At 41.6% G+C, this 24,782-nt stretch overlaps 1 protein-coding gene across 8 annotated transcripts in view; it reads right to left on the reverse strand.

The window, feature by feature from the left end:
* Nucleotides 1-24,782, reverse strand: part of CYRIB (CYFIP related Rac1 interactor B) — a 113,921-nt gene that overhangs the window by 31,161 nt on the left and 57,978 nt on the right. For 5 of the 8 annotated variants that reach the window (XM_059672291.1, XM_059672295.1, XM_059672294.1 and 2 more), the window contains one exon: nt 11,406-11,444. Coding sequence is in view for 1 of the 8 variants with exons in the window: in XM_059672301.1 (XP_059528284.1) it covers nt 11,406-11,440 (35 nt within the window). In the remaining 7 variants the exon portion in view is untranslated. Of the gene's footprint in view, nt 1-11,169; nt 11,185-11,405; nt 11,445-24,782 lie in introns of all 8 variants that reach the window. The other 3 variants (XM_059672293.1, XM_059672296.1, XM_059672301.1) reach the window with 2 other exon arrangements.

Consider the following 24,782-nt stretch of genomic DNA (forward strand, 5'->3'; position numbering starts at 1 on the left):
CACCTGAAGTTTTCATAATTAAAACAGAAGCCAAAAGAAACACAACTATAAGCTCTGCACTACAGTTAAAATACACTAGTTCTCTCTAGAAAGTTCCTACCAGATGCAGTTGCTTTCTTTCCTCTTTTAAACTCCAGGGCTTACCAGTGCTGTCTCCTCTGCCTGGAGGCTAGTCCGATGGCAGGCTGCTCCATCCTTCCTGGGGCCTTATCTCAAGTGCCCTCTTCAGAAAGCCTTCTCTCTGACCACCTTATCAAGGGCAGTGGCACCCCCGCCCCGTTATCTCCTACCACATCCCCCACTTACTCTTTCAGCATCCACAGCACAATATGATTCACTCTTTTGGCATCAGTTTTCTTCAGTTCAGTTTATAAACTTAATATTTCCAAGTGGGGGATGAGAAGGAAGCAAAACTCAACAGTGACTAGCTTCATTCTAAATCAGGATTTCTTAAACTTGGCGCTATTAACCTTTGAACCACATAGTTCTTTTCTGTGGGGTCTGCCCTGCGCATTGTAAGCTATTTAGCAGCACCCGGGATTCCAGGTTATCTCCCCAGCACCAGTGTGATAACCAATAACATTTCCGGATATCAGGTACTGCCAAATAGCCCCTGGGGGCACAAGTGTCCTCCTATTAGGAATCACTACTTTCAATGAACATCCTGTTTTGTCCAGTGATCCTGCTACATACCTCCCGTCAACCTCCTCTCCCACTCTGCCAGGTGACCACTCCACAGGCTTTTTTTAAATCGCCTCAAACCTCCAACAATTTACCCTCCATGTGTGAAATGCCATCATTACATTTTTTACCAATAAAAGAAAGAAAACGAAACAACCACTCCTGGTTTGAAATGCTTTGTCCACAGACCATCAATGACAAGCTAATGAACTCCATCCAGCACACTGCTCCTCTAGACCACGCATGGAAGGCTTCCCTGACCAACCCATCTGTCTCTTCCCCTCTCCCATCACCGTCACCTTCCCAAATGGATGGTCACCACACTCTAACACATAGTCACCCCTTTGGTTACCTGTCCCCCACGGCCGGGTGAACCTGAAGAAGGCAGGGCTTTGCTTTGTATAGTGCTCCATCCCCACGTCCCAGAACAGTGGTTGGCAAACTGCGGCTCGCTGGCCCCTTGAGTGGCTCTTCCACAAAATACCGACTTCTTCGCATGGGCCACGAAGTTTCAATCGCACTGTACGTGCGCGCCCGCACGTGATATTTTGTGGAAGAGCCACACTCAAGGGGCCAAAGAGCCGCATGTGGCTCACAAGCCGCAGTTTACTGACCACTGTCCTAGAACAATGCCCAGGATGTTGGAGGTAGCCACAAATGTTTGTTGAATAACTGCATGATTAGAAATCCGCACAGAAACAAAACTTGGTAAAATTATAGGAGTGTTCCAAGGAGGGGAGAGGAAAGACCAAAATAAATACTGACAATTGAAAACTAAGTCTTTTTTTAAAAGGCCTTAGAATTTTAAAAGAGCTCACTGCCTTCTCAATAAAATAGATGAAGACAGCCTCTGTCTTTCTTCCTTTCTGTAAAAGCCATAAACTTTGTGTACAACTATTAAGAATTTTCAAAATGTTGATTATTAGGGAAATCTGCCCTTATGTTGTATGTTCAGAAACTATAACACACTGTAATATAATAAAATATATTTTGCATGAGCAAAAAATGAAGTGCATCACTTTCATAATTCTTCTTCCAAAGACAAACTACCAGATATACAAGAGATGCTGGAATTGCTTTGTCATATAGTCAGCCAAGCAGCTATTACAGGTTAAAAATCTGCTTTAACACTTAAAAAAAGTATTGATATTGTACGCTGAAGATAATAACAATGCCAACACAAAAAGTATTACTAATAGGCGATGGTGCTTTCAGAGACTGTAATTCATCTGCTGGAACCTGCTGAAGAAATAGCCAAAATGAGCAATTACAGAAATATCACATGGCACATGCCAGAAAGCTCCTTCTGATCAATCTACTACACAGCAATAATGCCAGGAGGTGAATGCAAAGTTGAAAGGCAGGTGGGAACTTACAGTTTTGCTATCTGGAAAGCCACTTACATAACTCCAATTCCACATTTCTAGATCTCAGGTGATTGCATAGAGCAGCAGGTACAAGCTGAAACAGTAGAAACCTCAAAAAAAATTCAAATGATACCAACAATCTCACATTAGCACATCTGCTTCTGAAAATATTCTCCTTCCCCAAACATGGCACAAAGCCTTACTGTAGAACTATTTCTATGAAGCTGCAACATCACCTTCTGAAAGCAGAGGTGGATTTAATATTGCATATGAACAGCAGAGTGACTATGAACAGGAGCGTAAAAACAAAAAATGTTTTAATATGTCCAACCTTCAAAATCTGACTATTAAAATTAATAACACTGTAGTCATTAAATTTTGATAAATTTCCAGATTTATTAACGTATCTGAAAAGCTTATTCTATGATGACTTTGGCCTTTGTCTTAGCTGAATATTGACTTGACTGGCCCAATGTGTATTTGGTGCACCTCTGCTACAAGTAAATCTTCCACAGAGTGCAGAGTAAATGTCCAATAAAAACCTACTGAATTAACTTCATACCTGTACATAGTGGGATGCAGTGGCACCACTTTTCTGAAGGATCAGCTGGGTACACAATTACTTAAAGGAGAGGCATAATCATACTTCCTTCCGAGCTTCTGAAACGGTGCAACTCACATTAGGAACGTGGCAGCTGAAGGTAGTGAATGGACTAACTTCAGGGAAGACCTTTAACACCACCAAGAGGTGAGAGCCAGAATAATGGAGATAACCACTCAAGCAAGCCTAGTAGTAAAGCATTTGCAGTAGCTACCTGACAATATGCTGTTGTCTCTAGTGACTACCCCGCCAATGCACATCACACCTTAGCCTTCTTCCCACACCCACTTCACTTCCTTCTTTCCCCTTTCTTCTCAACAAGAGAAGTAACTAAACAGTACCTTCTGTTCTAGCACAATGACCAGTAGGCAACAAGTATTTGTTCATTAAGTGGCATAACCAAGATCTCCCTTCTTCTCTTGCTCTTCTGTTTTCTGACTTGTGTGGTCAGCGTGCTTGAGTAGAATCTGAGCCCCCCAGGACTTCCACTCTCTCCCCACTCATGGTTCCACTGGATGTGATAAAGTGAGCAGACGTGACATCCCCTCCGAGACTCCATATTCCCCGGGGTTTTCCTCCACCTGTACCCCTAGACAATCTGGGCAGGAGCTATCCAAGAACCAGAACTCTGAGAAGCAGCATGAAAATGTCCTCACTGTTATACATGTATAAGTGAGTGCTGAGTAGTCAGAGGTGGACTGTGACTTACTTTTCTATTATCTCTCACCCCCAAGCCTAACAGCAGATTGGCAGGTGAGAACGAAGAAGGTCCCCCTCTCTCTGTTTTTCAAATCCCATCAGCATTTCCTGTCAGCAAAAGACAGGCATGGCTCCAGGCTCTGGCTTCCTGTGAACTGGAGCAGCAGTGCAGGACCTAGCCCAGCTGTGGGCAAACTACGGCCCGCCGGATCCGGCCCGTTTGAAATGAATAAAACTAAAAAAAAAAAAAAGACCATACCCTTTTATGGAATGATGTTTACTTTGAATTTATATTAGTTCACACAAACACTCCATCCATGCTTTTGTTCCGGCCCTCCGGTCCAGTTTAAGAACCCATTGTGGCCCTCGAGTCAAAAAGTTTGCCCACCCCTGCTCTAGCCCTTCAGAGGTCTGAGCTTCCAGACTTGCGGGGTAGCCCTCCTCCTTCCTTTAGTTCCCCTGCTTTAGAAGTGGTATTTGCTTCCTGTGGTTACCATTAATATCTAAGTTACCTCAAGTGACTAAAAAAGAACTGTATATTTGGTCTTTAATCCCAGCTCCTCACACAGAGCTCCTAATCCCCTGGAATTTCCTGGGTGACGAAGGCTCTCGTTTTAATGAGGTGACTCTTGGCAGGCCCCTAAATAGCTTCAGGATAGAGGCGCCTTACCAGAAAGCATGATCAGAGGGAAGGAGCTTTCAGCCCCAGCTCCTGGCCTCTGGGAAAGGGAGAGGACTGAAGACTGAGCTGATCACAAATGGCCAATGATTTATAATCAGTCCTGCCCACACAATGGAACCTCCATAAAAATACTTTTTTAAAACCCTAAGTGACACGGTTTGAAGATGGTCCAGGTTGGTAAACACATCCCCATGCTAGAAGGGTGGCACACCCCACTGCACAGAGCTCCTATGCTCAGGACACTTCCAGGCCTCACCCGATGGACCTCTCCACCGAGCTGTTCATTTGCATCCTTCATAAAAATCCCTTACAGTAAACCGGTACTAGGAAGTGAAGTGAGCTCTGGGAGCCATTACAGCAGATTACTGAACCTAAGAAGGAATCATGGGAACCCCCAATTCACAACTGTCTAGTCACAGTGCATAGGTCTAGGACCTGTGGTTGGCATCTGGAGTGGATGGCAATGTTATGGGACTGAGCCCTGAATCTGTGGGGTCAGCACTAATGCCACGAAGTTAGTGTCAGAGTCAGAGTGAATTGCAGGACAGTCAGCTAGTGTCCTGAGAGCTGGAGAACTGGCTGGGGGGGAGGGGGGCGGGGGGAGAGGGGAAGGGGTTATCCCACACATTTGGTGTCAGAGGTGCTGTGAATACACATGCTCGGACCTCAGCATCCTCTTTTTGCTCAGGCTTCCAATGCTCATGTGTATCAATCCATATGTTAAATTCCCGATTGTAAAAACCTAGCAAGGTTTCTGCTTTCCTGGCTGAAATATGACTGACACAGAAATTCTAGACATTAGCTGAACTTTTAACCTTATCAAAAGTATCTATTGTCATCAGGTACTAGTGTAGCTATTAATCAAGTGATCCGTTGATTCTCCTTCCATGGCAAAATGGACAGGAAGAGATGCAGGAATTGGGCATTACTGGGTGCCCAGCTGCACAGCATCACAGTAGCACTAAAACCTCTCCGTGAATCCCTAGCACATGTCAAGATCGACATATTGTATTAGTCTAGTAACTATATGGAGTTAAGCTACTTGCCTTACAGAAATGTGACCTAAATGAACAGTGCAATGGAAATTGGGAGACTTGACTTCTAGTCCCGACTGTATCACAAAATACGTGACTTCACACAGGTCAGTTTACTTGTTAGACTGCATCTCTCACAGCTGCTGGCTGTGACACTACATGCTACGTTGCGTCTTTCCTAATGCTGACATCTAGTGGATATACTTAGAGTTAGTATTTTAAAGAGAAAAATCTTATTTAAGCTATTTTAAATAAAGACTCACTGGAATGTGCAATACATATAGTAAACTAGGAGGCCAGTACCGCCCCTTACATAGAAGTGAACCATAATAAAATAGCATTACATCAGACTGTTGCAACATCTTTGACAGATTCAGAGATTACTAATACTAGTACTTTTCCATGCCTCTAGCCATTAAAAATTAAACCACCAATGCAAATTACTGCCTCAGTTGAAAATTTAGAACAAGAAAGCAAAAAACTGCTTCCTGCTATGTCTCCCAGCAGGTACAGGCACAGGGTATGAGAAGGCCTAGTACAAAGTTCCAAGGTAACTAATTTAGGAGTGCGCAGAATGGTGAGTGTTGGAAATAAGGAAAAACAAGAAAAACTCAACATTACCCATTTCACAAGAATTTATTATGAAGGTTTCCCTTGGGAAAAAAAAAAAGATTCGATTATAAACAATCACCATTAAGTGCTCTACTTTCAAATGACTTAAATTTTAGACTTCAGTCAATTTTTAGAAACCAGCCAATAATAAAATAATGCACAATTAATCCAACATACATCTTGCCCTCACGAATCACACAAAACTTGTATTAAGCTGAAATTCACCCACTTGTTAATTTCTCCTCATTGGTACCAGTTCTCACTGGCCTCCTAGAACCAAACAAAACAATACCTGTGCCACCTGAGAACCTATTAAATATTTGAAATACCTTACTATATATTAAACTGAGGTCAAAAGAAAGTCATCTATCTATCAGACTAAATACATACACTCATACATGCAAAAAGTTACAAGCAAGCTGTCTCCTGTCTAGTAATTGTGAGGATTAGCTTCTGAAAGAGAATAAAACTTAGGAGGAGTTATTTAGGAAATACTCACTATAAGGACCTTCTTAAACAGAGACTAGAGGAACTAAGGGCATAGAACCAGCTTTCCTGGAGTTGGACTATAATTTCACCTTTGTAACCAAAGCATCTGGCAGAGGGCCTTGGATGCTGTAAGCACTAAACAAAAGTAAAAGTCAATGAATGAGATCTTACTGTGTGCCACATACTATGCTAAACAGTATATGCACAGGATTACCTGGTAAAATCCTCAACCATTTTATGAGGTTGGTTAGCATTACAATCCTCATTTTACATCTGAGCAACCTGAAGGTCAGAAGGATTAAACATCTTGCTTCAAATTCACTCCAGCAAATCTGGGTCCCAACAATTCTCTTAACCATTTTGCCATACTACTTCCTACTCATAAATGAAAATACACATAACTCATCCAAAAAGTTTTATAATATTTCAATTGTTCCTAACAGAAATTAATTCAACACCAGTATTAAAATTTCTAAAGCAGAAATAAAATTCTGAGAGATTAAAATTTTAAGAAAAAAAAATGATGACTAGAAAAGATGACAGAGAGTACTACAAAATGTCCTTCAAGGTTTCCCTACCAGGTCTTTGTTTGAGCCTGGCACACTAACGGAATTCATACAGTGACATCACAGGCGGTCACTGCCACATGTTTCCCTTGCTCCTGAACTGCAATTAAAATCATTCCCTTAAATATAACTCCTCCAGGCTCATCACAATCAAACAGATCACAAAAGCAAAATAAATTTTCTCTTCTTGGTAATCATATAGTTTTTAAGATATGTACTTGAATAACTCTACATTTATAAATCACTATCTTGTATTATGCTTAAAAGACTCTAACACAGATGTATCTATTACATTTTGATATTGCAGAAAAGATGTAATTATAATTGAATGTTTTCATTTTATCATTTTTAAAAATACTATTTTACTTCAGTTGGACAGTGGGGACAGATTCCCTGTGTAAATTTAAAAAGCATACTCCATGACTATTTTCAAAGGATAAGGCTGATACCTTTCACTAAAGAGCACTGTAAGCACCGATTTACCACCAATCCCCCCGCAAAAAAAACTAAGATTAACAAAAAATAGGAGGTATTCCAATGTTTTCCTGTAGTGGAGCTTATTAATTTTAAATGGATTTTTCAAACCATTAAAAGAAATACAGAATGCATATATCACAAAGTTTTCTGAACTAAATGTTATCTAATAATTATAGCTTTGAAAGCTCCACACAAGGACAATATTTATTTAAACCAAAGTTCAATTCACTTAACGACTGTGAATATTTTCACCACGTGTCTGAAGTACAAGGAAGGAAGTGAAGGGAATGAGAAAGGATACAAAATTCGAGCCCAAAATATAGGGTTCATGAAGTGACTTGAAACCATGTAGCTCAATTCTCTATAAAAGAAAGAAACTGAGGACTAGAAAAACTTGGTGACTTGGGCAAAAGCAGCAAATTCGTTTTTTGAAAGTAGGGCTTAATCCATTGACCTTGGCAATGCAGCTTTTGAGAACATCTTTAAAATATGGCATCAGGGTAGGATCACACTGATAGAACCAAAACGCCCAATAGCCGGATACTCACAATGTTCCCTTCAAAACAAAGATTAGTGCTATCAACCAAATTTCAATAGATCTGCCATTCCCTTTATTGGTAGTCAGCTACAAGGTGGTGAACACATTCAAATTTAGTGACACCACTCTGGGCTCTTCCTAACTTAGGCTGGCACATCGTCACTGTAGAGTTCTTACTGCAGATGTAACTGAAAAACACTGATGATGTTTTACAAGTCTTGACCTTGATGTGTGTGTTTCTGTGGTAGGCAATTAGACAGACATGAGCAGAGCAAGGACCATGGACCAGGTTCAGAAGGTCACCAGGGTGGAACGCTCAGGGTGCCTAGCAATAGGCAAAACTGGGAAAACAAGGACCTTGCCCCCAGCGTAACCTTTCCTCCCCTAGCATATCGCTGGTCATGCAGTTCAGACCCCCTGACCTTTCATATCATAGCTGGTCATGAGGTGTGGATCCTCCCCTGACCTTTCCTCCCCTGGCAATTTGCTAGTCATGGGGGAACCATAAAAGGGGTCACAGAATAGCTCTTCAGCACTAAGCTCCCAGGACATGAGGTTCTGACCCACATCAAATACATCTAGGCCTCAATTGTGTTTCAGCTCCAGGCCCAGAGAAGCAGCAACACCTGACAAGCCCCACAGTGGCTGACATCAGGACCAGATGCATGGACTAATGAACCCCGCCCTGGCGCAGACCAATCAGTGGAGGCCAAGACCTGAAAGTCCTGCCACCTGGGAAGCTGATGAATATTCTACTGAGATCCTTCCCTGGGACCTCCCCTAAAACCCCCACCCTTAAGAGCCCTAGGGCCTTAGGGAAAAGCCACTCTCCCTCTCCCCTTTCTCTTCCCCCAGGTGCATCACTGTAATTTACCTTTCTCTCTCCTCAACTCCAAGGCCCTTCTTGTGCCTTTGTTACTTGTTCCCTGGGCCCATTTCTACTAGGCTCACTTCTACCTCTGTGATTTTCTAAATAAACTTTCTCTTATAGTTTGAGTCTGGGCTCTAAATTCTTTCTTGGCCATAACTCAAGTACTGAGATTTTGGAACCAAGATCCAGTCTGACTCCACTGGTGTAACCTTCTGGTGCTTGCCAACATTTCCACAACATAAGCATCAGAGCACTTACCATCTGCATCCTCCCATGGAAACAAATGATGGCATTTCTCTGGTTAACTGTTGGCATCTTGAACTATTTTATGTTAACACTAGAGGCCCGGTGCACAAAAATTTGTGCACTGGGGGGTGGGGGGAGGGGTCCCTCAGCCCGGCCTATGCCCTCTTGCAGTGTGGGACCCCTCGGAGGATGTCCACCCCAGTGGAGACCCTCACCCCATGGAGGTTTAGCCAGCCTGGGTGAGGGGCTGATGGCTGTTTAAGGCTGGCCACACCCCCATTTAGAGTGGGAGGTCCCCACTGGGGTGCCTGGCCAGTCTGGGTGAGGGGCTGAGAGCCGTTTTCAGGCTGGCCAAGCATCCTGGCAATGTAAGCTCCCAGCCTCTCCTTTTTTTCTTTTTTATTCTGGGATTTATTTACCTTCTATAATTGAAACTTTGTTGCCTTTAGCGGAGGCCTGCGGAAAGCTTGGCTTCCTCCAGCGCCAGGGGCAACCCACTCCTGCTTGCTCCAGCTCCGTGGCCACGGCTAGCTGAAAGCAGGTATCTGGGGTTTGTTTACCTTCTATAATTGAAACTTTGTTGCTTTCAGTGGAGCTCAGAGCCAGGCCACGGCAGGCGGGGAGCCTTGGCCATCACTGGAGCAAGCAAGCCTCCTGCTCACTCTAGCTCTGTGGCTGCTGGCCGCCATCTTGGTTGGGTTAATTTGCATATAGTTGCTCTGATTGGTTGGTGGGCCTGGCTTAAGGCATAGCAAAAGTATGGTCAATTTGCATGTTTGTCTTTTATTAGTATAGGATGTGTAGTTCATGTTCCTGAAACTAGAATGTGTTCTTCGGAGGCAGGCAAACTCCAAGGTTTAACACATCATCTACACCATTTTCCACAGAATGCTGTTTCTGTGATTATTAACCAGCAAACAGAAGTTTCTTCAAAGCTATTTCAAAAACTTCTAGCCCACACCATCAGGATATTTCTTAATGTATGGATGTGTAGTGCTACTTTTTTAAGATTAGTGATACAGAACATAGAAAACTGCACTTATCAAATACAACGAAGAATTTGTCTGGCTGATTTTCACTAACAGGAGTCCTTAATCTGGGGTCCAGGAGAATTCAGTGCCTGTGAATCTGGATGGGAAACTCTCACTAACCTCTAGGTCAGTGGTTCTCAACCTTCCTAATGCTGCAACCCTTTAATACAGTTCCTCATGTTGTGGTGACCCCCAACCATAAAATTATTTTCGTTGCTACTTCATAACTGTAATTTTGCTACTGTTATGGATCGTCATGTAAATATCTGATATGCAGGATGTATTTTCATTGTTACAAATTGAACATAATTAAAGCATAGTGATTAATCACAAAAACAATATGTAATTATATATGTGTTTTCCAATGGTCTTAGGCAAGCCCTATGAAAGGGTCGTTCGACCTCCAAAGGGGTCTCGACCCACAGGTTGAGAACCGCTGCTCTAGGTGGAAGTTAGCAATCCTTCAAGCAAGATTCTAGGCAACAAACCAAAGAGTATTAGAAATACCTCTGAACTTGTCATCCACAGAAATCAGAGGTAATTTCAAATTACATTACAATTACAACTGCAAACTCATCACTATTTAAAATTACAGTATTTAGCAGAATTGTCCCCTAAGCTTATTTTCTGTCAGAAGCATAGCTCTATCAAAATTTTGTATTTTTAATATTTGTTAACTATTTCAATATTATCTGGTTCCTTTTTTAATCATATGTATTTTACTTCATAAAATAACTGTCAGAATCACTATTCTGAGAAGGGATTCAGAGTTCACTGATGACCACAGAGGTCATGGTTCCAGAAACCATGAGAGCTCCTGCACTGCGGGCCATGGCGCAGGTGAGGGCTCCAGTCCCACAGGACCATTACAGAGCTGTCACAGGGGCCTAAGAAAAGGCCAGGCACCTTCTGAAAGGAAGTATCTCTACCTATGACTAGGAGGAGCACCAGAAGAGATTTAAGCTGGTCATTTTCACTTGAACGCAAAGAGTCTGTAGAAAAATTACACTTTCAAATACCCATTGACTTGTTAGAATTAAATCAATTACAGGACTATAAATGTTTGAGTACTCAGGACCCATTTTAAAAAGGACCAAAACCAATAATTGGTAGAATTCCCATTAAGAAATATGTAAAAGTGTTCTCCCTTCTTCCAAATAAATACATAAATTAGTAAATAAACATACTAGAATTATGGCTTAGACCTTTTCTGATCAACCATATTGGTGATAGCTGAAATGACTTAAAAGGGAATTTGCAAAACAAAACACATACCTCTACTATGAAAAGCTATAAAAAAAAAAAGGTCTAATTAAATTTACGTTTCCCCACTACTTCCTAGACTAAGCCAGAAACTAAACACTACAGGGTGTTATTTCCTAAAGACATTTTTTAGCAATATAATATATGTATAGGACATTTCCTTATATTACGTTTAGCCAATGTAGTTCTTATTTAAATCATGATGTTTGTTGCATTTGAATAATCATTTCCCCCAAAGACATATTTACCTTCAGCCAGTGCTGGTGATTCTGCCCTCGTCCCTCTACCTGTTTAAAGAAAGAAAAAAGGAAGAAAGTCTAAAACATTACTATACTTTAAAACAACTTTATTTTATTAAAACTAACAATAAAATTCATGAATGCAACTACATATTATAAGTATATGCTGTGTGTGTGTGTGTGTGTGTGTGTGTGTGTGTGTGTGTCTCCTTGGATTAACTCAGCAACTATTTACAGAGGACCTACTAAGAGTAAGGCATTATATTACACTCTGGAAAACACCAATAGCTGATAAAACATTATAGTTGTTACCCTCAAGACACTCAAAGACTAATAAGTGTACTAAGAAAAGTACACTATTCTCATTATAGCTTATGAAACAAGGTAACAAGGGAAAAATTAGTAATTCTTTTTATTCTTGTAACAGGGGCTTAAAATTATTAAAAGAAGCATCCTATATAATAAAGAGCTAATATGCTAATTAGACCGAACAGCAGGACGACCTTCCAGATAAAGCCAGGGCTGCGAGGGCCGAGCCCCCTTGCACGAATTCCATGCATCGGACCTCTAGTATTTCTATATTCTATCACAGTTTAAGGTCCTTCCGTTTCAATGCACTAGTAAAATGTCAGGTTTATTACAGGTGTGAAGATTATATTCCATGACAATAACCTATTATTTGCCAGAGGCAAATCTCTGCAGAACTCTTCTCTCAAACTCCCCAAATGCTAACATGCCCCAGCTCAGTCCAGGTCCTCCCCTCTCCGTGATCTCACTTCATCCCATGGATTTACGTATCATATATCTCAAATGTATTTATTCCATCTCAACATTTCTCCAACACCATACTCTCATACCACTGCCTGCTCAGTACATCCACTAAGATTTCTAGTAGATACCTCAAACTTAACCTGTCCAAAGCTGAACTCATCTTCCCCTCTCAAACCTATGGCTGCAGTCTCCCCAGCTCAGCTGATGGACCTCTCTCCTTCCAGTTGCTCAGGTAAAATCTTTGGATTCCTTTACAACTTCTCTTTCTCACACATCCCATATTCCACTCAAACCCCCAGTACCTGGAATCTTCACGCCTCCTATTCTATCTCCTATTAACTCAAAGTTGAAGGGTCAGCTGCATTTGCAGCATTAGACCTATTACTTCCGTGTTCAAGAGCCTCTAGAACGGACTGCAAAGTGAAACACATATGGGGTCGGCAGGAATCAGGTTGCAAGTGCCAACTAAGGCAAACAAACATGTATGCTTAATCTAGGGGGGGTCCCCTGCTACTAACATGCCCTGCTGCTGCGTATACTTATAAAAAAATTTTAAGTGTTATTAACTAATTAAGTAAATTTTCTAAACAGTCAGGAAGCCAAAAAAAAGTGTCAGGGGGCTATACTTGGTTAATGAACCATCATCAGTTTAGAACTTCTGCTCTAGAACTTTGCATTGTCTATAAATTATATTTAATCATCCTAATTTTTCACTTTTCTCTACTAGTTAGGAGATGAATCGGAGCTGTTTATGTTCAAGACCTAACCACTCTGGTTTTCCTCAAAAGCTCCTCTTGGATCAACGTTACTACAAATGGAATGAATAAACACTTTTTGCTTTTTCTGCCAAAGGAAAACTTCCTTCCCTAAGGCTGACTGCAGCCACCCAGAAATAAACAAAACAAGTGGCTTGGCTGGCCACCTTCATACTTTCATAAACCACAGGGGGAAAAACCGGTGCCGCTTGCATAAAACCGTAGAGGAAAAATCCAATTTATCCTGTCTAATTCTTAATAAATCAAGAAATAATAAGACACTATAATTGTTTTCATCCTTCTTAATCAAATGTCAGGGCATAAACAGTGGTTATTAGATAATATGTAAATTAGATAATCCAGGCATCTAAAAATAAAATTCACAAGCCCAGAGGTTCTTCAAATAAGTGTTAAAAATTTTCTGTCTCCAGCAAAACATAAAACGTAACAGTTATGACTTCAGAGCATTCTGTTACACATGGACAGCTCTGCAGTGTTTCAAATGATGGTATAGAGATCCAGCTAGTTATGCAACACAGACCGTTCCTTCTTTGGTGTATGATAAAATCGAATTCAATTCAATTTGTTTAAGTTCTTGACATATGCAAAGCAATCTCAAAAACCATCTTAGAAACAGAATAAAGCACTTGAATTTAAGAGCCTATTGACCATGTTTCCAGATCAGACAACATCATAAAAGTGCATTATTATATAATTCCAACAAGTACAGTCTCTGGGTTTTAATTTTAGACCTTCAAAAGGTTATTCTATATCCATTTGAGGAAAAGAAACATACAAGTCTATGAAAATTTTGGGGGGAAAAAAAAACACAGAAGAGCAAATGAGAGGGATCAGTCCTACTCACCAATAATTAAAATTGTGTGGAATTGATATATATATATAGTGTCAGGGGAAGAGAACAGAGAAATCAGATTAGGTCCAACTGTGCATAGGCGTAAAAAAAGTATAACCACCAAATATTTACCGGAAAGTCTATTATGTACATAATAACAAAGTAAGTGCCTAGGAGATGCAGTGATGAAAAGAGCGTGCTCTCTAAAGCATGTAGCCTTACTGTGGCAATTAACATGTTCAAGGTAAAAAAGAAGCAGTGTGGCCTAAGCGCCATGGCAGCTGAGAGGATTCAGCGAGGGGCAGAGCGTGGAGGTCAGGTACTAGGAAAAGACTTCATGAAGCCCTGGTAGCTGACATAGGTTTTGAAAAATAAACAGGATTTGCACAAGCAGGAAAAGGAGCTAGAGGTTCACAGAGAATATTCCACGTGAGGAATGTATAAAGTAATCATCACAGGGCAATGAAGAAAGAAAATGTTATTTAATGTAAATAAATGGTACTGAAATAATCCCATGGAAAACTGAGATGAAACCTTCTCAGCCTATAGATACTAGATAGATTAGAATTTAATTTCTCAAAACTAAATTGCAAAATATAGAAAATACTATCTTACTGATCTTTAGAGGAATTATCTGAAGCATTATATGAAATTTTAAAAGAAAAGACAAGACCAATCATTAAAATTTTAGATACAGAAAATCCAAAATGTTTCAATAGTTCATGTAAATGCAGATAAAATCACACCAAGAGAGGAAAAGATTATTTTGGTAATTTGTAAGAAAAAGCAAAACAGTAAATATACATGGAAAACCTGATGTTGTTTCTGGAATGAGAGAGACCTGGGTTGAGTTTCCACTTTCTAAGTTCTCTGAGCTTCTGTTTTGTTATTTGTAAAATGGAGATTTCCACTTATTTAAAGAACGTTATCTAAGCACCAGTTTCCTTTACTAAAAATAAAAATCCCCTCAGAGCTTATGTGAACATTATGGAAATGCCAGGCTGCGGAGCAGGGGCACTGCCTCTCTCTTACTGCTCCATCCTGACACTGCCTAGGCCTGGCCAGGACACTGCAACGCCCGCCCGCCCGCCAGCGAGGAAAACACAAAAAGCAGAGCCCCAATTCCTGCGTCACGGAGACGAAATGCCCAGGATGCTCTCAAACCACCGCCCTCTTTAGCCGCGCACAAATGGCAGTTTTGTGTGTTGGTTGCTCCACTGTTCTGCCAGCCAGCAGGAGGAAAAACAAGGCTTACAGAAGGATGCGCCTTCAGAAGGAAGCACTAAAGGCACCTCGAATCAAGACGAGTGGGGAACCATCCCAATCAACACATTGTGGTGGATAAATAAACAAATGAAATGTATCCGTTAAATAAAGAACTAAAAAACCGTGCTTACAACGCGTTCTCTCTGCAATGGTGCCTTCCTTCTGTTTGAGACAGTCCACACTGCTCCACGAACAGCGATGGAAAGGTCTCCTCTGGGGTCTGCCTTTTCTTTAGGCCTCTAATTCACATGCTTCCGCACTAAGCACCGACACAGCAGTAAAACTACTTTTCATTACTTCTGAAAATCCTTCACATTTCAAATCAAAGGTGAAATCCTTAGCTACACTAAAACTACCATTGCTTACATCCTTGATAGTACCCTGTAGTCATACTGAACCCATTAATCATTCCGTATTTTTAAGGAATACATTTAGAGGAAGCAAAACACATGTTAAGGAGAGTCAGAACATATTTAAAACTATAGGAAACACTTGCTATAAGGAGGGAAGAGGGTTATTAATATTTGTGACTACCTACTGTGTATCACACATTTTATGATGGACCATAACTTTTCATAACCACCACAAAACAGTTGTTACCCTATTTATAAAAAGTAAATGAGGAAAATCAACCTCAAAAATGACTTTACTTGTCCACATCAGTGCTAATAAGAGGTTGATCTGACTCAAGCACAGATCTGTCCGGTCCCAAAGTTGATGACACTTTATTCATGACAAAATGCCTCAATGGACACATTCTCCTTATAAAAATTCATTTTCATTGATATTTTTCTCATTAGAAAAACAATTGTAACCATTACCCTGAACAAGCAGAATCTGTGGGATGTAGCCATATTGCAACATTTTGTCCTACCACTGTGCTTTAAAGTTATTCTGTGGCGACAGTAATTTCCCTGAACTCTTATTTAGGCAAGACTAGGACACTGGTCATTTTCAAGTTATAAAAATGATCTGAGTTTAGAAATTAAGAGACCCAGTTTAGTATAACCATAAGTTTTCATCCAAGGTTCCAGCTTCTCCCCGTCCCAGCCCTGCCTGTGGCAGGCTAGCCTGTTCCTAGCCTAGGTGGCACAAGGAGGCTGCCTCACCCCTCCCCTTCCACCTCAGGTGTCACTAGAGGGCACAGGCGCTCCTCTTGGCTGGGTGCCAAGTGTTTAAACCTGATCTGTCAGGGAATGCTTTCAGGGATTCCTTGCATGCTCTCACCACTCCAGCCCGGGGATCTCTTACTACAATTCCTGGCCCTGGGGATCTCTCATTGCAACAATTCCCATGATGCAGAAAGACACACCTCCTCTGGGAAACCAGTCATTTCTTTCTCTAGCGCCATCATCCCACCCCCGTGCCCGTACCACCCTGATCCTGTGGGCTTCCCCTCATAGTGGCCCTCATCTGGTCTGTGGGGAACATGTACTCTTGCCCCAAAGAGCTTCAGGAGGACGGGCAGTGCCCCCACACAGTAACCTTGCTGTGCTGTGCTGCCCGGACAGCCAGCCTTTCTTACACCCAGGCCCGAGGGAGACAGACATCCACCCAGTGCCTCCTAAGCTCTCCAAGTCATTACCATAAAGCCCCTCACTTGGGGGGGAGCACTCAACTGGGAGGGAGGGGGATTAGGGGAAACACCAACAACTTGGTTCAAAAACTCTTCCAATTTACAACAAATCACTTCAAAAACTCTTCTAATTTCCACTTCCTGAATCTTTATACCAGCAGATGGGATGTTAGAAGTCACAAGATCTATTTTCTGCTTCTTTCTTTAAGCAAGACTTGCAAGGTATTCTTACAACTCACTATAGAAATGTGCATCTATTGACTTAGGGCCAACTCAGAATAAGAGAGTTTCATTTTTAACATCTTATTACATAATATACTATTTAACATTTTTCTAAATTTTCCACAAAAAGCAGAAGAAAAACCCATAACCCCACCACACAGTCAGCTACCATTAACATGTGTTTACTGCTTTCCTTTCTGTAAAAAGTTCATTTGTCATCTAAAAATTTCTTAGTTCAAGTTTTAATTTTTTAAATCTTGTACAAGAAACCTCATTTATATAATCTCATTGGGCAAGCAGCTTCCTGCACAATATAAGCATGCCTTTTTCAAACACCAAATTTCCACTAAACCGATGGGAGGATGGCTTTCCGAAATCTGACTCATTGTATCACTCCCCAAACTCACAACCTTTAATGTCTCCCCAAAGCTGGAGATTAAGCTCCAACCTTTTTAAATTAAGTGTAATCTATAATAATAAAAGCATAACATGCTAATTAGACCAGACAGCCCAATGACTTTCCGGATATCTTTCCGGACGAAACTGGGGCTGCGAGGGCTGAGGCAAGCTGCTGGGGCTGAGGCTGCAAGGGCAGAGCTCCTTGCATGAATTATGTGCAATGAGCCTCTAGTCCAGCCATGGGCAAACTACGGCCCACGGCCCGGCCCTTTTGAAATGAATAAAACTAAAAAAAAAAAAGACCGTACCCTTTTATGTAATGATGTTTACTTTGAATTTATATTAGTTCACACAAACACTCCATCCATGCTTTTGTTCCGGCCCTCCAGTCCAGTTTAAGAACCCATTGTGGCCCTCGAGTCAAAAAGTTTGCCCACCCCTGCTCTAGTCTATAAATAAGACCTCTTACACCTATTGCATCTCTAAATGTGATTTTAAACCATGTATTCATCATGAAGAATGATACTATAAGAAAAGGTGAATGTCAGGGAAGTTCCTGGTTTTGACCTGCTCTTAGAGGAGAAGTGTTTCAAAGTTTGGTCCCAGTCTCATGATGGCCACGGAGAGTATCTCAGGAACAGTCTCCACTAGGGTTACAAGACTGAATTCACAAAGTGCAAAAGAGCAAAGGTCGGTCCTACTTTATGAACACGGTAAAGTCCAGCCCCTGTGGGATCAGTCCCGTATAACTGCAAATGAAACCCTCTCACCACACACACATTTACTGGCTCCACACTCACCACAACAACTGCCAGAAGTTAATCTAATACTCAAGAGCAGATTTATGGAAACTTTCAATGTTTAAAAGTGGATTTAGGGATTAATTTTGTTAAAGTTTCACACATAATTTGCCATCCAGTCGAAAAGCACACATTAAAAAATTTGTTTTAAAGTTATCTTTCAGCAGAGGAAGTGAGAACTAAATTCCATTTACCATGCTAGCAACGAAAAAGCGTTCATAGTTCTTACCCAAAGAATTTTGTTCTTCTCACAAGTCTGTCAGTAAAAACTAACGGGATTACAGAAGTGCCTGAAGAAAGCAAATAGTCAGTTCTCTCTTAAAGCTGACAATAAATGTATTCACTCAAAAAGAACACAAGAACAATGAGCGTGGGCAAATACTGACGTGTCTTTATGTGTAACTGTGAGGATATGTATGCGCTCACACAACATGCATGTGTGTGCAGAAAAGCTAGAAAGATGTCCCCCAAAATAGTAACTACTTAGAAGGTGACTTTTGCTTTTACTTTTTCTATTGTTTCAATTTTTTATAAATATGAGGACATATTCTTAAAAGAAAAGAAGAATGCTATTTGTGTTATCAAAATATGATATGAAAATCTACAGTGATCAAGACATGTGGGACTGGCAGAAGGACAGACATGTAGACCAATGAAACAGAAATGAAAGCCCCGAAATAAACACAGATCTCTACAGCCAACTAATGACTAACAAAGCTGCCAATGCAATTCAATGGGGAAAACAGGATCATTTCAATGAATGGTGCTGAGACAACTGGATATCCATATACAAAAAGATGAGCTTAGAAATTTACCTCACGCTATATAGAGTTTTTTAAAAATAAACCATACACGTAAATGTCAGAGCTAAAACTACAAAGCTATTAAAAGAACACATGGGAGTAAATCTCATGAGCTTGGGTTAGGCAAAGATTTTTTAAACACAGCACCAAAAGCATAATCCTTTAAAAAACGGAAGGAAGGAAGGAAGGAAGGAAGGAAGGAAGGAAGGAAGGAAGGAAGGAAGGGAAGAAGGACTGGATTCCACCAAAATTCAAAATCCTTGCACCTCAAATAATACCATTAATAAAAAGAGTCCTGGTCAGTGTGATTCAATGATTAGAACATCAGCCCACACACCTATGCACCAAAGGGTCATGGGTTCAACTCCCGGTCAAGGGCACATACCTAGGTTGCAGTCTGATCCCCAGCTGAGTCAAGATGCATGCGGGAGTCAACCAATCAATGTCTCTCACATGGATATCTCTCTCTCTCTCTCTCTCTCTCTCTCTCTCTCTCTCTCTCTCTCTCCCCTCCTCCTCCTCCTCCCCCCCTTCCAATCAATGGAAAATAATATCCTGGGGTGAGGAGTAACAAAAACAAGCAAACAAACAAAAAGTTGCTTATAAAGAAAGAACACAGAATATTATCTAAAACTAAGTCCTTAAAAGATACATATTTAATAAGCTAATAAACTACCAAGAAGGGGTCAGTGACACATACCAAAGACAGAACCCTGGCCAGTTGTCACCATGACACATACCATAATGGAACTTTGGCACACCCATTTCAAAACGTTGCCAACCCCATGCTACACAGTTTGATACTGCTTCAACATACTGTTCTATAAATAAAAAGGAAAATCTTTAGTTTAATATATTCACATTTTTAATATAGTAAGTCCCAATTATCAAAGACTATTTCCAAAATGCTACAGTCCTTGATTGTGAGGCATCAACCTGCCTTTACCCACTAGCAATTCAGAACTGGCACCATCACAGCTAGATTATTTTACATCTCCAAGTCTATAAATTCATGTTCACTTTAGCTCAATAAAGGGGGGGGGGGGGGGGGAGAAGCTGACTTATCTGTACTTTAAAAAACAACTTGGTAAATATATTTATGTAACACCAGAACATATTAAATATTTAAGTCAAAACAGGTTCAAACGTAACAATCTTCAGCAAGTAAAGTTAGCTTTCAAAATAACAATATTGGATGCTTATTTACAGAAAGTAACTGGAAGGTCGGAATTAAATGGCACTAATCCTATCCTATCCTATATAATCAAAGGCTAATATGTAAATCGACTGAATGGTGGAATGACCGGTCCCTATGATGCGCACTGACCACCTGGGGGCAGACCCTCAAAGCAGGAGCTGCCTCTGGTGGTCAGTGTGCTCCCACAGGAGGAGCGCCGCTCAGCCAGAAGCCAGGCTCATGGCCGGCGAGCACAGAGGCAGCAGCGCTAAGGATGTCTGACTGTGGGGAGCAGGCCTAAGCCATCAGTCAGACATCCCTCGAGGGCTCCCGGACTGCAAGAGGATGCAGGCTGGGCTGAGGCCCCCACCTCCCAAGTGCATGAATTTTGTGCACCGGGCTTCTAGTTGATAAAGCCTTATCCTTTAAAGTGCGCACACATATACATATACACACGTGCAAGCACACACACACACACGCATGAACTTACACACAAGCACACATGTGGAAAACTGCAAGTTTAAAACTCTCCCAGCTAACTATGCCAGCCTCTCTTACTTCCCAGGTCTCTACTGTCCCAAGATCTAAAGGAAAAGAAGCCTAACTTTAAAATGCTGGGCTTAATTAACATTGTCTTGTATGTTAGAATTTGCCAGAATTTTAAGTAGAGAACTTTAGGTAGACTGATATAAACAAAAGAAAAGTAATCTCATACCTTGCAACCCAAGGTGGTTTTCTCATATTTCACTTTAATGTTCCTGAAATTCTTAAAAGGTCAATATAATTTTTTTTTTTTTCAAATCAAAACATGTCCAAACATGTTAGTCATTACTTTTTGAGTAAATGTCATTACCACTTGCCTTGGAGAAAATCTCAAAATTCCAACAAGATCACTACATTTAGGTTTGCCCCACCCACCCCCAACAGATCAAGGAAATGAACAGCAATAACACTGTGTATTGCATTCTTACTATGTGCCAGGTACTTTTTTTGACTCAGATTTATTGAGGTATAATTCACCTCTGTTGGGAAGGAATTGTCTATAGGTCTGTCGTTTCTGAATGTGCTGCAAGCTGAGAGTGCCGACTACCCTTTGCTCTGGACTACATTCTCAAGGGTATCTATTTAGCAAACAGCCTTGAAAGACACAGTGTCTCCCTCTGGAGCAAAGGACAGGCATGCCTAGGGTCTGGTATGATCACACACTACACTATAATATAAGGCATCCTTAAGCAAAGGACAGGCCCACTACAGCTCATTACAAAAGATTTGGGTTCCCTAAACTCAGGGCTTCTCTCCAATAACACAGTCCTCTATGTGTGCGAGTCTAAACTCAGGGTCCAGAAACCAGCACAAATGCTGATACTCTGCCTACTGCTATTACTGAGAGGAATAAATGGTCCTTCATCTCTTCCACGGGGGTCTCGTGTCTTCACCAACAGCCATTAAAATGTGGCCGGGTAACTTATTAGCTTGTAAGTAGGGAAAGATCTCAGACAGACATGGTTCTGGACAGTGTGGGCAACAAGGACAGGACATGGACAGAGCCATGACTTTCCAGCAAGGAGGAGAAAGGCCCAAGGGCAGAGCTCTGCAACAGGAGACATCTGGGATCGGAGAGCTACCTAGTTGGGGTGGGGAGAAGGATCCCACTGTCCTACCAGTTCATGAACAGGGAGTCGAATTAATGTTTAAAAAGTAAGCATTGAGAAGTGGTCCTTCTCCCCTGGGCTGGCAGAGGGAGGGATGTGTCATGGCGTTGGGGCAGCAAGCCCTGGGTACACATTCGGGGTGAAAGGCAGCATGGCCGTGACTGCCGAGCCAAGGAATCCCCAAAGCTGAAACAGATTGTGTAAGTAATCATGGCCTTCCTGCCAAGAGAGAGCTTTATATAAACCAAAAGTATCAGAAGTTCTTTTGGTTGAACTACGGGAGAGTGACCAAAAATGACTGATTACTGGTACAGAGTTCCTCTCTCACTCTGTGCCCCTCTCCATCCCTCCCTATATGCACCTCCAAACTCTTCTGCTTTACAGAGAAAAATAGGAAGGAATGGGGCTGAGGTCTCCTTGACCCCCAAGAGGGACTGAAGGCCATAATACCCCTCTGAGGCTATTCAGAGAACCTTAGAAAGGGACTCAAAAGTTTTAGGGCTCAGCCCTAGCCGGTTTGGCTCAGTGGATAAAGCATTGGCCTGCGGACTTAAGGGTCCCTGGTTTGATTGTGGCCAAGGGCACCTGCCTGGGTTGTGGGCTCCATCCCCAGTAGAGGGCATGCAGGAGGCAGCCGATCAATGATTCTCATCATTGATGTTTTTATCTCTCTATCCCTCTCCCTTCCTCTCTAAAACCAATAAAAATATTTTTTTTTTAAGTTTTAGGGCTCTCTTGGATATAGGAACCCAGGTGATCACCACCCTATCTGACCCCGTGGAGGGAGAGGACATCCAGACTCAGCTAACACAATTTGGACAGGATTTACAGTAGGAAAGGGAAATTAAAGTGACCCATGGGTGGGGCTCTTTGGGGCAATTCAATGTCCTCTTGTAGCCTCTACATCCTAATGTGTAATAGGAATCAGTGTTACATGGTTGTACTTCCTCCTCCTGCAAGTTCACAGGGATTCTCCCAATCAGGAAAAGGCTGCGGGTAGAAAAGTGTTAGTACCCCCTGAGCCTCACAACCGTAAGGACCATTTTGGGTTACAAGTGACAAAGGGAGGAAGTGTCCTCCTGGCGGTGGCCCTGAGTTCTGGCCTCTGCCTCCCGGACACAGCCATCAGGCACATCTCTGGTGTAAGGCAGCTATTAGCTGCCTACTGGGCTCCTGGGGAAATGGAATGCCTGACTCATGGAAGCCTTGTGAGTGTCCAGAGTGATATTTCCACTCTGGGGTTGGGTCAACTCATTCTCAATGACTAAAAATGTGGAGAGTCAAGTAAAACGCATGTTTGTGAATACGACTGGCTTTGCCTTTGCCCCAGCCGCATCTCGACTGCACATGAAAAAGTAGTAGCGAGCCCTCTGGGGAAACGTATCCCCTACTCTACCACCAGAAGCAGCGTTGCTGGCTCAATGGAGCCAACATCCAGTAAATCATCAAATCTTACAGATTTAACATCATCCCTCCATTGTCAATACTCGAGTACTGAACACTGTCAATTCTTTCCTGGACGTGAACAACAGCCTTTTAACTCGCCTACCTGTAATTCTATCTTCAGCCTCAATCCATTCTCCAAAAGCTGAGAGAACAATCTTTTGAAAAGACAAACTTGAGTATTTCTTTTTATCCCCCCTTAAACATCCTATAATGGTTTCCCCACAGAGTTCAGTCAAACTGACCTGAACTTAACATGACTCAAGCAGCCACCCTTATGGTTGGCTTACTGTCCACCTCTTTCCCAGACCACATTACTGACATACAGAACCAGAAACCGTTTCTAAAATGTACACGACCTCTCTTACTTCCAGACTTTGCCTCTCCGTCTTCCTACACTCATGCCTTCTCCCCTTTGCCTGGGTGGCTACTGGTTCAATCTCAGTTTAGATGGCATTACACACACCATGGGCTTTTATCCTGACTCAGAATATTAAGTATTTGTGGGAGACACACCATCACTGAATTCACATGGTCTATTCTTCTGTCTTCTATTCCAGCAGTCGCCAACCAGTGGTCCGCGGACCACTGGTGGTCTGTGAGGTCCGAAAGGTTGGCGACCGCTGTTCTATTCTACTGTAAGAAGGGACCACTAATATTTTATTCACTCTTTTATAAGCCTGCTTATGTGCTCAATAACTGTTTGGGTGATTAATGGCAATCACATACCAAGTATTGTGCCAGATGTAAAAAACAAAACAAAAACCCAGATGATCAAAAACAAACAAAAAATTGATCATTTGAGTTATAAGTGCATTAGATTAATAAATTATATTCTGCCGAAACTGGTTTGGCTCAGTGGATAGAGCGTCAGCCTGCGGACTGAAAGGTCCCAGGTTCGATTCCGATCAAGGGCATGTACCTGGGTTGCGGACATATCCCCAGCAGGAGATGTGCAGGAGGCAGCTGGTCGATGTTCTCTCTCATCGATGTTTCTAACTATCTCTCTCCCTTCCTCTCTGTAAAAAATCAATAAAATATATATAAAAAATAAATTATATTCTGCACTCCCTATTACACTGCACTGAAATATAAAGATTTCACAAGAGTGTTGTAAGGCACATTACACAAACATTACTATTCCCCTCTTACAGGTAATCTGAGAATCTATCAGACAAGGGCAAACCAGGGTTTAAGCACAGTGTTTTTGTCCATAGAACTACAATTTCACAATGAGCAGAATCTCTCACTAAGAGTACGAGTCAACAAACTACAAAGTCCACTTCAAGACCCAATAAATCTCAGATTTCATTTAAATCTGTGCTTTTAATTCACTATTACCCTAAGAACAGAGAAATGACATAAATAATCCCCAAATAATATCTGCGAACAGTCATTTTTCTCATAGTGTTTTCTGTAATTATGTGACCTAAATTAGTATTCAGGTTAATTTGGGTGATCTGAGAACATGCCAATTCATGACTGGAAGAAATATTCTAGGCAGAGTGAGTGTCTGCATTAGTCTACACCAGCCGCATCACACGAGGAGAATACACCAAGAGATGATGTGTGTGGCAGAAAATGACTCTACAGGGTTAAAAGCTTCGCTGTGTTGCACACAATGGTACCACTGAACATTACCTTTTCAAAATAAATTAAATAGCTACAA

Source organism: Myotis daubentonii, chromosome 17 (genome assembly GCF_963259705.1).
Source record: "Myotis daubentonii chromosome 17, mMyoDau2.1, whole genome shotgun sequence".
Lineage (NCBI taxonomy): Eukaryota > Metazoa > Chordata > Mammalia > Chiroptera > Vespertilionidae > Myotis > Myotis daubentonii.